The sequence below is a fragment of the Temnothorax americanus genome, unplaced genomic scaffold (genome assembly GCF_048541705.1).
Source record: "Temnothorax americanus isolate GAGA-0224 unplaced genomic scaffold, ASM4854170v1 Scaffold53, whole genome shotgun sequence".
Lineage (NCBI taxonomy): Eukaryota > Metazoa > Arthropoda > Insecta > Hymenoptera > Formicidae > Temnothorax > Temnothorax americanus.
Window position 1 is genome coordinate 96,154 of NW_027509688.1, and position 15,940 is coordinate 112,093.

A 15,940-nucleotide genomic window follows, 5' to 3' on the forward strand; every position below is an offset into this window, starting at 1 on the left:
ACCTCAGCCAGGGTTCGAACCTGGAACCTGGAACCTCCCTCATTCCGTGTAGAGCGTCGTACCAATTCGACTACCGAGGCATGTGGTAATATTTATCGCAATAACCGGTTAATAATAGTTTGAAACGTCTTTCTCAGGCGACGTGAATAAATAATAATAAGCTTGGATCGCATGGCTTTTGATTCTTATTGTTTGTTCTTGTCTCATATTCCTCTCTCTCTGCCTATGCCTCTTCATCTAGGCCTGTTCTTTTTAACTGAACTTCTTGCACGGTTCATCTTTTTCTCTTCACATTGGAGAAAAAAAGAGAAAAGATGAATTGTGCAAGAAATTCAGCTAAAAAGAACAGGTCCTCTGTTTTACCTCTGTTTGAGGTTGATGAGGTTCCTAATAATTCCTATTGTTACGTGTATTTGTCAGTGTCAGAGAGGTGTGCCAAAACGCCATCTACATGCCGCTGCGATGCGTCGACTGTCGAGAGTCGAGAGTTCGAGAGGAGCCCTTCCACTGCAGACGAAATTAGTCGTGGGCAGTGGGCGTGGGCTATCGCGCGGCTGTTCCTTACAGAAAAAAAAATTATGATGGCAAGCAAGGCTTGGAAGGTCAGTACTGCGGATCCCCGCTGGAACGTGCTGTCATGAGCCGAGTCGTCCCTACGGCCTGACAACGCGCGGCAAGCGACGATCGTGTTCCCGCGGTATGCGCCTCGGCCACAGGTACTGACGCCGTCTTTTCGCAGGTGGTCCAGCCGCACGTGCCGATGATCAAGTTCCGCAAGGGCGGCATCGATCGCGCAGGTAACGCGGACGAAATCAGCATAAGCGATCGTCGATCGTTCCCTTCGCGGGGAAGTGGGAACACCACCCTCTCGCCGATAGATTTTTGATTCGCATTGTTGGTTAGCAGTTGCGGGCACGATGGCCGCGCCATCTGGACGATCAGGATCGGCGCAGATGCAGCGGAGCGCGGGCGGCGCAACGGGCCCCCAGGTAATGGTACTCCCGACGATAGAAGATATTCACTTGCCGCCGCGGTATCAAAGACGACCGATAGATCAAAAGGAAATCGAATATATCAATGTAAGTTTCGACGGTTATTCAACAGATATTTTTATTAACAGACGTAGCACTATAATGGACGTTGGGTTTTTACTTGTGATAGCATGTGACATATGTAAAAAGTCTTTTATATTATTTCATATTTTATAAATTCTGTTATTAATATTAATAATGCTGTTATTATATAAAAGAATATATAATTATATATATAATTAATATAGTTATGTTATTAATATTATTAATATTAACAGAATATTAATAACATATAAAATTAATAGTTCTGTTAAGCCCTGCGCACAATAGAGCACATACTAGGAATAAGAATAAATATTAAATATTAGGATATATAAATATAGGAACATTTCTGTAATATTATTAATATTAAATATTTAATCTTAGGATATATGTAAATGTAGGAATATTCCTACATTTATATCTTATATTTTTTTCTTTTTCATTGTGCGTTACGTTTAGTTATTATTTCTAATTCCGATTTCTAATATTTAATATTTATTCTTATTCCCCTAAAATATGCGCTCTATTTTGCGCAGGGCCTTAGTAACTAAGTAATTAATATTATAATAATTCTCTATGTAATATTATTTTACGTTCAATGTGTCTTGTGTACGTATAATACTTTCTTGTTTGTGTGTTTCAGCGTGGCGGGCCAGAGTGAATTTGCAGTGCGAGCATTTAGGAAACTCCGTATTTAATTAACTTTGTTATTGACCGACTTGGTGCAATGTGTGTTGTTAAAATAAACGAACCTGACAGAGAGCAAGCCGCCGCCCTGCGCGCCGCGAGTATTATTTCATATTTACTTCAGCGATCTATCGGGCAAGGTCTCTTGTGACATTGCCAGGGCCTGCTATTTCTGGAAACAGCTTTCAGCTCGCTCCAATAACTGCCGATACTTGTTAATTCTGGATTTACAACAATGAGACTTTAACAAAATACTTTGCTATATCATGACGACTGTTTACTTGCGTTTCTCGTAGCTGAGACGAGACGAGAAGAGATTATTTCTCAATTCTCTGTAATTACGCGCACTACCGAGATATAAATACTGTGAACCCAAAATAAGTCACTATTCTCGATTGTCTTTGATTCATCGCTGTTGACGCGACAGGAGCGTGCGATAGCAGTCCATAAATCCGTAACTTACGAGTCGAATTAAAATCGTGCTCTTTTGCATCGAATCTTGGACACAATACTATCTAATAGAAAGCCTTTTGTAGATATATACTTGGTCTCAATTTGTTGAAAAACCTTTTAAAAAAGTTCACTTGCCTAACAATTTGTGTAATCTTTTTAGGAATACAGAACTCGAGATTTGTAGCAATTGTCTCTAAACGTTCGATTTCTCTCTTGTTGCAATAATTTTGGAACAAGATGGGCCGCTTTTTGAAGCTCGAGGAAAAGTGACGTTTCTCGGGGCGACGGCGCGCTTTGGTACGGCTCTGCCGCGGCACGACGAAAATAGCAGACGACAGTGCGCTGCGACTCGACTGCGGCGGCCGCCGCCGCGCCGTCCCGCGGTCCCGCTCCCGCCTCTTCGTATACCTACCACTGTATACGTGAACGCGGAGGAGGCCGAGGAGAGGCGATCCGTTCATACTTTTATCGAAAGTTTTCTCGAAGCGCGAAAATTTTTTACGAACGACCGGACCCATCCGCTGCGAAAATGGCCGAGATAACGGACTTCGGACCGAGGAAAACGTTTTTTGTACTCGCTATCGTGTTCGGCTGCTTCACGGTGCTGTGGCCGAAAATTCTGCATCCCATGTTCATAGGATTTGTCACTCCACATCACTCCGCATCGGACAGCTCGGGTAAGACTCCGAAGGTTCTACGCCCAAGGCGATGTTGACTACGCGAGAAAAATCGCTAGGAATATCGCTTTATCGTAGAAATATACTTTCCACATATATAAACAACTTAGAGTTTTACGCCACAAAATTGGCTAGATATAAGAATTATTTAGGTGAAATACTTTAGCAAGGAGTAGTTTTTATAATGCCTTGTAAAATCGTTGTTCGTTGATTGATTTGAATCATTCGAATGATAAGACCCACTGAAGGACTACTTTACTGTTCGTATTTGCGCAGTGTGCTGCGAAATGATATTTGAAAGCGATGTCACCGCAGTGGACATCATGCAGGAAATGTGTCAAAACATATTGAGGCACCATCCGATTGATCCACGCGTGAGAGACGCGTTAAAGCTTAGCAAGCTGACCCCGCAAACCGCGAGCTTGTGTAGGGAGGAGGTCCTAGCTAGATGTGGCATAGACCTGTCATCCTTTCTCGCCGAGAGAGAAAGCTTGGGGAAGACCTACAAGCAGGTGTTGGAGGAGATTAGATCGTTCAATAGCTCCCTTTGCCTTAAAATGAACTTTGGCGTGCCACTGTCACAATTAGGGATACCTCATCTTATCAGATATCATATCCTGATGCCGCACAGTAAGAATTGCAAGGATATATAAGAATTGCGCGCCAATAGTTGCGATTTACTTGAATTTTATGCCACTCAAATATTCACTAATAACTAATTAACTCTCTGCGATTGCTTACCTAATATATTCTTGAGATAGGTTTGTCATTTTTATAACAGTTTGACGTAAAGCTTTGTTATTCAGATTAGTTGATTCCGTATTAATATACTTTGACGGTACATGATGACCACATGGCTTGTAAATCGCTTATATAATAAGATAAACTTGGAGAATTGTGCCTTTAATGCATCGCATCATCAAGTATATATGGAAGACGGATTTGAGTTGTTCATTTTGCTTTGGCTGCGTGCCAAAAAAGTAAGCGTGATGTTTGGCATACAAGTCTGGCCTATAGTCAGTTTCAAACACATCCATACTAATGTGACCCATTATATTCTCCTCATTTTAGTTTTCAACCTAGTTTTATCCCAAATTTTACAATATTAAGGTCACCTGGCTCAATACATTTATAACAGTTTTTTTTACTTCTGAATAAAATGCAAAATCCTACTAATCTCTGGGACATTAATATAGAGTAAAAATACATTTTTGTGAATTGAGATAAGCAGACGTATATTTTACAGACAAGTCTTTTCTATGTATACAGGTACTATACCACAGGAGCGTCGTACTCCTCCTCATGCAGGTGGAATGCATCCCGCGCTGAGGGAGAGGGGAAGGGCCATACCAACCTCTCATATTGTACCAAAAGTAACGGACAGACAAAAATCTAACCACGTTGTACCAAAAATGAGGCCACCTCTCGGTAGTGCTGGTCACGGTGTTCAAGCACCCAAAGGAAGCGTTACAATGGGAATTGTCATGCCACTGTATACGATAGGAATAGTCTTATTTTTTTTGTACACCATTGTTAAGGTAATATATAAATCTGCAGAACAATTCTAACAAAAATTTGAACGCAATTGAGCCTTAAGGTTTACATTAATAGGTCCTGAAGAAAAATTCCGATAGCGAGATTATATCGGAATACCCGGGAGCAGCTGCTGAAAAGGAATTTCGGAAAATGGTATTCAGTCCAGAAGCTCTTGCTACTGCAATGACTGGAGGTACTCTGCATTATCCGAGAGAAAAGTCACCGCGCAGGACTGCTCCAACTATCGAGGAATTAAACGATCGTAAGTGCGTCTACAAATATATTTACTATTACAAACCACATTTCATTTACATCGTCATCAGCGCAATGTTTTTATGAGGAGCTATTTCTTTCTATTTACGAGGAGATAAATTTAGAATTAAGATATATGTTTTCTTGAGTATCTCTGAACAGATTTTTAAGTGGTGTTGCATGATGCAAGGTTTGCACAATTAGAACACACACGTATTTATACACGCGGATATACATTCCAAGATTTCTAAATAAAAATGTGCATATTGCAAGTATTCGTACTTATATTCTGAACACGTTTGGTAATGTTCTACATGCTGGAACACGTAGAAGCGGCAGGAGACATAGAGATAGATCAACTGAGACAACGTTTGGTCGAGACGGAAGCAGCCATGGAAAGAATCGTTGCCCAGATGGGCAACATATCACGTTCAGTAATGCATAAATCGAGCTCACAGCCAGAAATCAAGGTTTATCAGATTAATTTTGATGCCATTTCACAGTTTCAGTTTATTTAGTCGTTAGAAATGTGCACGTCGCTGTGTTCTGATTGCGTTACAAGCTTGACCCATCCAATGTACATTAAACATGTTGTACATTTAGTATAAGACCTTATCTTCAATATTTGGCTTCTTCAAATGTCGATGCTTGCGGATAACTGTTGCGAAAAAAATTACAAATTGTTGGTTTAAACGTTTATAGTTTATATGAGATTCATACTAGTCGAGTGCGATATTCGGATACACGACACATTTAGGTCAGAATATGCGTTCAGTAATAGAATTCACGTTGTATATTTTACATTTTGAGTAGTAGATGGGTCTCCAAAGTCCAATGGTCTGGCAGGGGTCGATCGCGGCTCTAAGGTATATCCCTTGCCTCAGAAAATATTTCTAACAAGAGTAACCAAGAGTTTGTGGAACACCTATTTCCAGTGCACTAGTTTCACGAATAATGAGTTTATCACAATAAATGTTTTCTCAGGCTTATATACATATATACGATAGTTTCATTATGACATGATTCTACAATAGTAACAATATTTCAGTGTTTTAAGTGCAGAATGCTATTATCATTTTATCTTTTACATAAGACATACATGATGTTTCTCAATGCTAAATATTGTTGAGATATAAGTGAAACGATAGTTGCTCCTCCTATAGCTTCTCACAATTACAAATGCTAATTGTGTGCCTTGCATGATATCCGCTTATTTTATATCTTGCTGATATAATATATTAGGAAATGTACAAGAAAATTACATACATACACATATATGGATTTGTATGACATCTTTTTTGTGACTCGTATATATAATTATATAATTATAATTATGTTGTGTTTTTTAAATAGACGTAGAATCTTTAACATAGCATATTTTTTTATTCTGAATGGTTTTTGTTTTTCTCCCGACTGCTGTCAATCTTCGGTTGGCGAAGACAAGGGAGTATGCGTTTTTGTTATATTAAGATTGTATATACATATAAAATAGCTCTTATCGAATTAATCCGCAAAATGGCTTTGATATTATTACTACATATGTGTTATTATATTTTTTATTTAAAAGATATGTACAAAATCAGCATATAAGAAACAAGTAATAAATGAGCAGCATATTAAGAATTTAATTTATAGGAGGACACTGCAGACCAGGAATCACATAGTAGGGAAGGTGAAGAATTAGATGTAGCAGAACAGTCACCAACAGTTAAAGTCATGGGTATGGAAATGACAGCAAGTTGTGAAAGTGGACAAAAATGTAGCAGACCCACCACTCCCATTATTCCTCCACCAAGGTACTTGTTTTTCTCTCGTTTATTTTGCCTATTATTTTATTGTATATTATTATTAATTTCCGAATGACTTATTAAATATTATTATATTTGTTTCAGTAATGTTGAAAGGGAAAAAACGCCGCCAACATCCATATATTTAGAGGGTGCACTTCCGCCGCAATGTGAATTACTCGTAACCGATTCAGAAACTCAAGCCGAAAAGTCAGAGGACGACGACGACGCTCCAGTTGTTCTCTCAGGCAAAATGACTCTCTCTCTCATCAGCCTCGACCAGATTCCAGCTGTAAGGAAATATTAGAATTACCAACAGAATCAAATGAATCTGCGGAGCCTTGTTTTATTTGGTGATTCTTTCATTCATTTAATTGTTTGCCTAACTTCTGTATAGGTTACTTAATATAGAGATCACAAATCACAGGAACTAAATGCAGAACTAAGTGCAAAGAATGGTTTCTTGGCTATTACATGTATGGGTATGAATAATGCGCTGATTTCATCGCTTATTATTTCTATTCCCATTATTCTCTGTGATTTGTTCGAAATATTAATAACTGGTGCCTTGTATTTCTTATGTTTCGCTAATATCTCTTATTTTAATATAAGATACACTGGCTTGTTAATACAAATTTAAATTCTGTCAAGAATACCCCCAATGCTTCTGAAATAGATTGCCAAACTTGAAGAGTACTTTGCACTTTGCAACTTGGCGATTTATTTCAGAGACAATTTACATTTTGTTTAAGAGACCATGTAATTTATATTTATTTAATATTGTTTATGTCCGCGTGTACACAAATTATATATGACTAAACAGAGTGAATTTGTTTTTAATTTTATTTTTATCATTTTGATAAGTTTATGAATTCTTATACACTTAATGCTAATGAGATATGTTATGCAAATTGCCTTTTACAAGAAACAACACTATAGCATTAATTATACCTATATTCACATTAACATATTAACCACTACAACTATACAAATAGTGATATATTTTGATATTTAGTGAAATATATTTGATATGATGTTTGAAGAAGTCTTATACCGTTATTTTTATGCCATTTAATATTGACGTTAAAAATTTATTGATTACATAAAATGAGTCACAATTTAATCAAATCTTTTTTTTTTTGCAATTGATAGCAGAAAAAGGATAGAAGAAAATGTTAATCCAATAATAGCCTTTTATGACTTTTTTTTACAGATGCAACAATATAAAATACATGTATAAAATACGACTGCATTTTCAAAAATAGATTTATAGAAGTTTATTATAATATACAAGATGAACAAAATAAAGCGTGATAAATTTTTATCTCTCCAAAAATATTGTTTTTAGAGAAAAATGTTTCCAACAAAAGTTGTTTAGTTTGAAGGAGGACACATGGTTTCGATGCGAGTCATGTCATAAGTAGATGCTATCATTTTCAAGAAATTTTAAAGGCGACTAATTTCTTAAATGGAACTTGATTTTTTCCTTTCAGATAAAAGTTGTAGATCTCGTCGAGACGTGTTTAAAACACTAAAAAAAACTATTTCATTAAGAATTTTCAGAGATATTTAAAAAAATTTTGTCATAATATTTTTATTATAAAATATGAAATATCTTGAAGTATTCACTTTTCGATGACTTTACCTTCATATTTTTATGAAAGAAAGCGAATAATATTAATTTTTACATTTGCAATTTTGCAAAATTGAATGCGTCTACAAAATGCAATCGAATTTTTTACAATAATTTTTTTTTCTTTTACAACAATTGATTTCTTTCATTATTCTACGTATAAAAGTATGAAGGTAAAATTGAAAAGTGAATACTTCAAAAATATTATAACAAAATTTTAAATATCTTAGAAAATTCTTAACGAAAGAGAGGTTCATCTTATAGTGTTTTAAACACGTCTCGACGAGATCTACAACTTTGATCTTAAAGAAAAAATCAAGTTCCATTTAAGAAATTAGTTGCTTTTAAAATTTCTTGAAAACGACATCTATGACATGACTCACATCGGAATCATGTGTCCCATGATTATTATTATCCCCCTTCAAACCAAAATAACTTTTGTTTGAAACATTTTTCTCTAGAAACAATATCTTTGGGGCTAAAAATTCGTTTTATTTTGTCTGCCCTATATAAATTATTCTCAGTACTTAATATACAAAAGTATTTAAAAATAAAACTCTCACTCAGAAAAGAAATATTTTGCAAAACATTTTAGTTGGTATCTATATATGTTTGCAAAACTGTTCAAGTATTTAAACCTCATATAATGAAATGTTTACTAATAACGTAGACTCAGTACTGTGTTTCTAAATATTTGAGAACCTGCGTACATTTTGCGTACATCTGCGCACATTTTATATCTTATAAGATCGATATTTGATCAGTTAATAACATATAATGGCTTCGAAAAGTACAAAAATAAAACTCTTGCAATGCATAATCGAGGAGAACAATCAGAAAACTCGGAAACGTAGAAGAATGGTATTGTATTTCACAAATACTTAATAAAGAAGTGACTTGTCCAATGTTATTATTTTGATTAAATAATTGATCATAAAGACTTCTCGTAGTTAATTTGTAGCATCATAATTTTATTGTATGCTCATTAACGTGAAAATTATGACAAAAAAATGTTTCGTACCCAAAACTTTTTTGTACTCAAAAATTGAATAATTAAAACGTTTGATTATTTTGTATCATCAAGTTTAAAATAGATTCAACTCGGTTAAAAACTGTGTGACTCATCCTTTATTTTATTTAATAAATAATCTGTTTCTTCTTATGTTGAATTATTTTGTTTTCTAATTTAAAATGCAATTTTATAACAATCATATTTAACGTATAGGATTCGGAGGCTGAAGATCCAGATAAAAAGAGAAAAAAGGTTTCAGACACTCAAGCGGAAATTCGAGATGTAAAAGATAAGAAAAACAAAATATTGCAAAAGAAAGAGGAAGATAAGGAAAATAGAGAAGTAGAGGAAGATGAAAATGAAGAAGTAGAGGAACAGGAAAATGGAGAAGTTGAGAAACAGGAAAATGGAGAAGTAGAAGAGGAAAATGAAGAAGTAGAGGAAGAAGGAAGTGAAGAAGAAGAGGAAGAAGAAAGTGAAGAAGAAGAGGAAGAAGAGGAAAGTGAAGAAGAAGAAAAGGGGGGAGAAGAGGAAAGTGAAGAAGAAGAAAAGGGGGGAGAAGAGGAGAAAGAAGAAAAAAAGAAAAAAGAAAAAGAGCTAGAAGAGGAGGAGGACGAGGAATGGGAGGAGGATGAGGAGGACGAGGAAGACGAGGATGAAGATGAAGATGAAGATGATGAAGATGAAGATGAAGATGAAGATTACAGAAAAGTGACTTACAACCTTGGAAAAAATATAGGAAAAGAATAAAAATAAAAGAACCCAGTTAAGAGTGAAAAGACTTAAAAGTAATTCTGTTTCTTCAGATGTGGATCAGTGTTTACCAATCTTTAATAAGTCCTCTTATTATAATGAAAATAATTATGATTACCATAATATGTAATATGTAGGAAAGCTGGTGTAATACTCTCACAATATGAAGATGCATAAACTCGTTGGTTAAGCACTGCCAGATAACCTAAAATGTTATATGCATCACGTTTCCGTTTTCTTTTTTTTTAATCGACATATATTTCACATTTTGTAGAATCCTAAATTTATTAATCACAGGGGCCAAAAGAAAGAGAGGCAGTGCTGTCTATGCCACGTTACAATGCCATGATGGCATAGATACGTCGAGCTATAACACATCTACTACTCGTAGTTAGAAATTCATGAAATGGTGTTTTAGGAATGCCCGATAAATAAAAATAACAGAGAGTCATTAATTTGTCCAAGTGTAGCATAATATGATATGCATGTTAAATTCGTGGTGATTGGCAAGCACTGATACAACTTTCACGAAAGTCAAAGATCTTTTCTTTTTTGTACTGCAGCTAGGGTTCACTCTCGTAAACTTTTTCTTCATGTACTAATCATTGTTCGATAAATGTTTAATTTTATATCATATTATATTACAGCATTTTTGTGTTTCATATTTTTAATTTTCATATTAAATTCTGTAATTTACGCGCGCTTTCCGATTTTTCTGTATTTATTGTGAAACATAAAATGCTTTATTATTTCTATAATTCTAGTCTCAGTTTGTAAATGTAAATTAAAATATATTTGTTTAAAGTATATAAAAATTTTATTTTATTATTAAAAATAAATTTCATTTACAGATTATTTTATTATATATAATTATTGATATTTTTTATAGAATATAATTTAAAGAACAGGATAGATAGATATATTCGTTGTATTTTAGAATAATTTATAGTATCAAATATAAGTTGTAATTTTAATTGCTTTTACATAAAAGTCAGTACAGCAAAAAATAGCGAAAAAAAAACAGGATGTAATTGGTTGAATAATAAAAATGCGAGAATCTTTATAAAATCATGTAATGGTAGTTGATCTATATTAGGATATAGCATCAACAACATTCTTGATATAACTATATTTTATATTGCATGAAAATGTTACTGTTTCCGTAATAATATTACATGTTATGAGCATGATTGAATAATATTAGAACGCAACTTAATTAAACAAAGCAGGATATTGTTTAATGTTCTTCGGTCTTTAATGTGTAAACCTGTCGCATTTTTTTAAATTTAACGTTACTTGGAAACATATACAATTAGATCCCTTTGGCTTATACCCAAATAAGCTCTCTTGTGGAAGTATTTATACAAGATGATGATGAGACTAATAATATTTACATTTATTATATTAGAAAACGCTACGTAGATAAGTTCTAGTGACAAAGCAATCTGTACGAAGGATAAAGTTTTGGGTGCAAATAAGGTATTAGTATTATATAACTTATTAGACAATATTAGTAGTTACTGATTTTTATTAAAAATTAGAAGTACTTGTTCGTGTAATAAAGACAGCCGTTTAAATACAAGTGCTTATTAATCATCCTTATGTAGTGATCAAATATTGTTATTTAAAAAAATGAATATGTAATCTTAATAATATATTTGAAAATCTTACTTACCGTATTATTGCTATCATATTTGCATACAAGATACTATCATGTTTTATCACACATTATATATGCAGTAAAAAGTTTCATATTTCTCTTATGCCACACTGTCAATTATTTCAATAAAATTTTTTAAAATACTTCTTAGAACATAAGTTTTAAATTCTCTCATTGATTTGTTTTAAAAATTATGTAACTACTTAACTATTATTATTAAAAAAGGAAAATAAAAATGAGTTTTTTTTCAAGAATTGCATGAACGTAGCAACTTTACTATTGTCAAAGAAAAGATTGTATAAATCTTTATATTTTTTAAACCGTAGATTAAATTACGAATTTTATTCTATTATATCAAATCAAATGCAGATTTCTTAAATACTTGTTGAGATTTGACATTTGACTCTGTTGGTCTTGATCTCGCAGGTGCTCCGCACGCAGGCAAAACGGCGTATATACATTTTAAATGTTTCACCTGTCTCATCTTACCTTTCTTCCTCCTCATTTTGCTTCCAATTTAACAGAAAAAGGAAACAATCTTTCCCACGCATATAAAATATTTCGGTTTAAATTCCTGAACGTTCTTTTCACAAAATACTGACTCGATTGTGAAATTTCGTACACATAACCTATACGAAAGGTTCTTCATACCCTTCATACATTATCATTAACTTCTGTTGTGATAATTATGGTGAGATTTGAGATATTTAAAATCAAATCAATTGCACAGGCAACGTAAGTGATGGTCGATCCTTCGTGCTGCCGGACCGAGCGCATTGAGGACGGAAGAGCGCTCCGCATGTTCTCCCCTTCGAAGGTTTGATAAATGAGAATCCCACGTTTTTTACGTAATGTCTTAATCGGCATCCCGATCGGGATTGCTTTCTGCGACACAGTCGGGTATGTCGCGAGGGTGGAAGGGATCTCCATGCAACCCGCGCTGAATCCGGATCTACGGTATCCCGATTACGTGTTCCTGAATCGCTGGGCCATACGGAATCGAGACATCCAGCGCGGCGACATAGTCTGCATCGTGTCCCCCAAGGTGCCGAATCAGACGCTCATCAAGCGAGTCGTGGGACTCGCCGGGGATATTATAGGCACTCACGGATACAAGATCGGTGCCCTTCAAGTATGGATACGATATGTAGAAATAATTATTGGGTACATAACAGCGAATAAACACATGCCTGGGCTCGTAACACACTATCGCTATCGACTTGGTATATCGTCATTCTTTGTCTGTAAATTGATTTCAATCTTGTGATTACAGGTGCCGGAAGGCCACTGCTGGCTGGAGGGAGATCACGTTGGACATTCTATGGACTCTAATACCTTTGGGCCGATATCTTTGGGTCTGGTAACGGCGAAAGCTACTCATATAGTTTGGCCGCCAAATCGATGGCAACATTTACAACCTGCGAAACCTAATCATGAGGGCTGTTAGCTTTGTAAAGAGATTGCAGTGGGAATTACCCGGTACTGTATGCAGGTAAGTTCAATCATTGCTATTTTAGCCTGATAAATAGTCTAGAATAAAAATTACTGTTACTGTACGCAGGCATGGCTTAACTATAGGAGATGTTGATAACGATGGTGATAATGAACTAGTTGTTGGCACTGTTGAAGGAGAACTTTATATCTTTAAGGTAAATATGTTAGTGACTACTTAAATTCATGTCTTTTCAAACTATAGATAACATTTGTTCTTGTGTAACAGGGATCAGAATTGTGGCAGAAGATAACTGGCCTCGGTCTTATAACTAGTGTAGCAATTGGAGATATTTTTAATTACGGGCGCAATGCGCTTGTGGTCATCTGTGGCGATGGATGGACGCATATATTTTACAGCCCCAGATCTGTCAATCCCAACAATCCTAACTTGCTTGTGGGCCAACATATTGGTAAAGATACAAACGAGCAAGACAACTTCAAAACAAGTACTGGTAAGTCTGAGTTTCAGAAGGTACACTTTATAAAATAACTCAAATAACAAAAAATTTAGATAACTCTCATAGGATATATTTGTGCAGACGTAGGAAATTCCCAAAGCACGGAACACGTTGACAATACTAATGAAATAAATGAACTCTCTGGGAAAATGGAATGTGTGCATGTACAAAGAATTCCAACTAATACAAAGACAGTGCTGATAGCTGATGTCGATAAAGATGGTGCTAATGAGATGATACTTGGTCTGACAGATCGTGTTGTGAGATCTTACAGATGGTCAAGTAACGCTGACTTAGAAACAGGAAAGTTAGTTGGCCTAAATAAATGGGAGTGCACTAATCAAATAGGCACGGTTACGTTGCAAGTATGTCGACTGAAACACATAGACTCCACTATATGTTATATAAAAGTATTTGAAGGGTACAGGGGTACAGGGGAAAAACGATCAAAGTCCACTCTTTGTCGAAATTGATCCCGATCATGCTATCTTGTGGCATTTTCAAAGAACTTTCATAATTCTTATCTGTTTTGATTAAGAACAGTTACATTCATTGGAAATGAGGCTGAAAGATGTACTATGCTGGGGAAAAACGTTATGCATTCCGATATTTACTGCCAGTACTATTTTCAATAGCTTTTCAAGATATCTGATGTCCTAAAATTAAAATTTAAAAATTCTCGAAATTACTCCAGATGAACATTGATTGTTTTTTCGGTTTTCCCTATACTCTTTATTTAATATAATAGTTATATAAAAGTAGACATTAAAACGATGTTGATACAACTCATACAACATAAATTATTGTTTAGCATACTGGTGATGGTACGCCAACTCTACTGGTTGCACAACCTGGCGGTACGTTCATGCGGATTAAGTGCAATCCTGAAGATTGTCAATCAAAGAATAGTTCCTGCGAGGCTGTAGATTATCAGACATTAGGGATATCTAGGATGCGCAATCAAAATATTTCAACGGAGATTATCGGAGATTTAGAGCCGGGAGTAACGCCGTTTATCTCGACGATCGAACCTAAAATGTCTAGTTACATACTCAAAGATAAGTTGCCGAAGCAAAGTTTCACTGACGATAGTCAACTAGACGTGAAAACCTTCAAACCTGCATCGCTCGAGTTCAAAAGGAACTACTCGCAACCGGCATTTCGAAAGAATAGTCTGGATATGGCCGGCGAGTATGGTAGAGATTTTACAGCAGAAAATCCGGGACCAGTTAGATTTTATAGTCCCGTCGAGTCTTCAAGCACTGATGAAATGGATGGCAACTTTATCGGTGGCAATGTTATTCTCGGACAATACGATAGTAAACCTATAAAAGATACATTGTTACCATCTCTTAAAAATTTCTCCCACAATAATAATAATAATGGAAATAATAGTAATAATAACAACAGCAGCAATATCAATAAATCGAATCAACAGGATGAAATCATAAAGGAAGACATGGATTCAAATAATGAAGTCATTAGTAAAAATGCTCCAAAAGGGAAACCTTATGCCTTGGCAACGCTTGATGGAACTATTATGTTGGTACAAGATGAGGTAATTTTATGGTAAGCAATCACGCGTAGCGACGTTTAGATACATCTGTATGTTTGCCAATATATCGCATTGTTCTCTTCTTACAGGGCTATGCAAGTAGATCATCAGATATTCGCTCTGTGTCGACTGGACGTCACAGGCGATAGTTCCGACGAGATAATTGCCTGTGCCTGGGATGGTCAGACCTACATCTTGGATCAACAACGACATAGCGTGCGTTTTCAATTTGAAGAACCGGTCAGAGCTTTTTGCACAGGAAATTATAACGTGATTCCGGGAACGTCTAGTCCCAGCCTGGTGTATAATACCTTCAGTAACAAGGTTTTTATTCATAACAAGCGAATTAATTAATGTCATTTACAATTGTGACAATGATAATTACATGTATTTTCTATCTTTTAGATTTTTCTTTATTATGACGTCACTCTGCCAAGCATGACGATCACTCCTTTGAATCCCATGAAGGACTTTGAGTCTGATGAAACGCACGCCTTAGAGAAATTACTGGGCGAGTGTAATATAAATGACAAACAGCAAAAGATACAACAGTTAACTGAATGGTTGCTGTATGGCGTACAGTAACATATGGCAGGCAAACGTTATTACAATTATATATAAAGCGTGATTCTTATGTATCATTACATCTGTTTTAAAAATCGGCTTATATAGGCAAAAATGTGTAATAAAACAAACATATTCTGGTACATGTGTTAAATCACTATTCTTAAATCTTTATATCTTTAAGTATAAAAATTAATCGAAAAATATTTGTATCCAATTAAAAAATGTTCGATTCTGATCGTGATAACAAAACATGTTTCTACCTCGGTATCTCTCATATTCGACAGGAATCGCATGTGCGATCGTTCTTATGGGACACGTCACTGCGCGTTATCGCGAAGGATAT

At 35.3% G+C, this 15,940-nt stretch overlaps 3 protein-coding genes across 10 annotated transcripts; all 3 read left to right on the forward strand.

Annotated features, from left to right (window-relative positions):
- The first annotated feature begins 443 nt into the window (after positions 1-443).
- Positions 444-1,839, forward strand: LOC143904526 (alpha-ketoglutarate dehydrogenase component 4). 2 transcript variants are annotated; one of them, XM_077419281.1, is made up of 4 exons: positions 444-602; positions 740-797; positions 904-1,079; positions 1,717-1,839. In XM_077419281.1, the coding sequence occupies exons 1-4, from the start codon at positions 579-581 to the stop codon at positions 1,732-1,734; spliced, it is 276 nt and encodes a 91-aa protein (XP_077275407.1). In that variant the 5' UTR covers positions 444-578; the 3' UTR covers positions 1,735-1,839. The 2 variants fall into 2 exon arrangements, with proteins under 2 accessions (XP_077275407.1, XP_077275408.1); XM_077419282.1 differs by having other exon boundaries at positions 445-602; positions 907-1,079.
- Ric-3 (RIC3 acetylcholine receptor chaperone) lies at positions 1,762-11,108 on the forward strand. 3 transcript variants are annotated; one of them, XM_077419263.1, is made up of 9 exons: positions 1,762-1,900; positions 2,374-2,890; positions 3,167-3,520; positions 4,160-4,428; positions 4,502-4,688; positions 5,009-5,148; positions 6,314-6,474; positions 6,571-6,757; positions 9,324-11,108. In XM_077419263.1, the coding sequence occupies exons 2-9, from the start codon at positions 2,743-2,745 to the stop codon at positions 9,858-9,860; spliced, it is 1,983 nt and encodes a 660-aa protein (XP_077275389.1). In that variant the 5' UTR covers positions 1,762-1,900; positions 2,374-2,742; the 3' UTR covers positions 9,861-11,108. The 3 variants fall into 3 exon arrangements, with proteins under 3 accessions (XP_077275389.1, XP_077275390.1, XP_077275392.1); XM_077419264.1 differs by lacking the exons at positions 1,762-1,900; positions 5,009-5,148 and adding an exon at positions 5,492-5,544 and having other exon boundaries at positions 1,990-2,890; XM_077419266.1 differs by lacking the exons at positions 1,762-1,900; positions 3,167-3,520 and having other exon boundaries at positions 1,990-2,890.
- A 745-nt stretch (positions 11,109-11,853) lies between these two features.
- On the forward strand, positions 11,854-15,737 carry LOC143904521 (mitochondrial inner membrane protease subunit 2). 5 transcript variants are annotated; one of them, XM_077419267.1, is made up of 7 exons: positions 12,816-13,015; positions 13,085-13,172; positions 13,244-13,469; positions 13,542-13,840; positions 14,287-15,044; positions 15,120-15,354; positions 15,436-15,737. In XM_077419267.1, exons 1-7 carry the CDS (start codon positions 12,957-12,959, stop codon positions 15,613-15,615), a joined length of 1,845 nt encoding a protein of 614 aa, XP_077275393.1. In that variant the 5' UTR covers positions 12,816-12,956; the 3' UTR covers positions 15,616-15,737. The 5 variants fall into 5 exon arrangements, with proteins under 5 accessions (XP_077275397.1, XP_077275395.1, XP_077275396.1 ...); XM_077419268.1 differs by having other exon boundaries at positions 13,557-13,840; XM_077419271.1 differs by lacking the exons at positions 13,244-13,469; positions 13,542-13,840; positions 14,287-15,044; positions 15,120-15,354; positions 15,436-15,737 and adding exons at positions 11,854-11,974; positions 12,254-12,340; positions 12,420-12,655 and having other exon boundaries at positions 12,797-13,015; positions 13,085-13,176.
- Positions 15,738-15,940: the final 203 nt, after the last annotated feature.

What these genes read in the sequence shown, in the direction of transcription:
- LOC143904526 (XM_077419281.1), top strand. Translation starts at nt 579, where the DNA reads ATGATGGCAAGCAAGGCTTGGAAG. An exon ending in TGGCAAGCAAGGCTTGGAAG is followed by an intron (nt 603 to 739) that starts GTCAGTACTGCG and finishes GTCTTTTCGCAG; the next exon opens with GTGGTCCAGCCGCACGTGCC. An exon ending in GGGCGGCATCGATCGCGCAG is followed by an intron (nt 798 to 903) that starts GTAACGCGGACG and finishes ATTGTTGGTTAG; the next exon opens with CAGTTGCGGGCACGATGGCC.
- Ric-3 (XM_077419263.1), top strand. Translation starts at nt 2,743, where the DNA reads ATGGCCGAGATAACGGACTTCGGACCGAGGAAAACGTTTTTTGTACTC. An exon ending in TATCGAGGAATTAAACGATC is followed by an intron (nt 4,689 to 5,008) that starts GTAAGTGCGTCT and finishes TGGAACACGTAG; the next exon opens with AAGCGGCAGGAGACATAGAG. An exon ending in GCTCACAGCCAGAAATCAAG is followed by an intron (nt 5,149 to 6,313) that starts GTTTATCAGATT and finishes TTTAATTTATAG; the next exon opens with GAGGACACTGCAGACCAGGA.
- LOC143904521 (XM_077419267.1), top strand. Translation starts at nt 12,957, where the DNA reads ATGAGGGCTGTTAGCTTTGTAAAGAGATTGCAGTGGGAATTACCCGGT. An exon ending in GAGAACTTTATATCTTTAAG is followed by an intron (nt 13,173 to 13,243) that starts GTAAATATGTTA and finishes CTTGTGTAACAG; the next exon opens with GGATCAGAATTGTGGCAGAA. An exon ending in ATAATACCTTCAGTAACAAG is followed by an intron (nt 15,355 to 15,435) that starts GTTTTTATTCAT and finishes TCTATCTTTTAG; the next exon opens with ATTTTTCTTTATTATGACGT.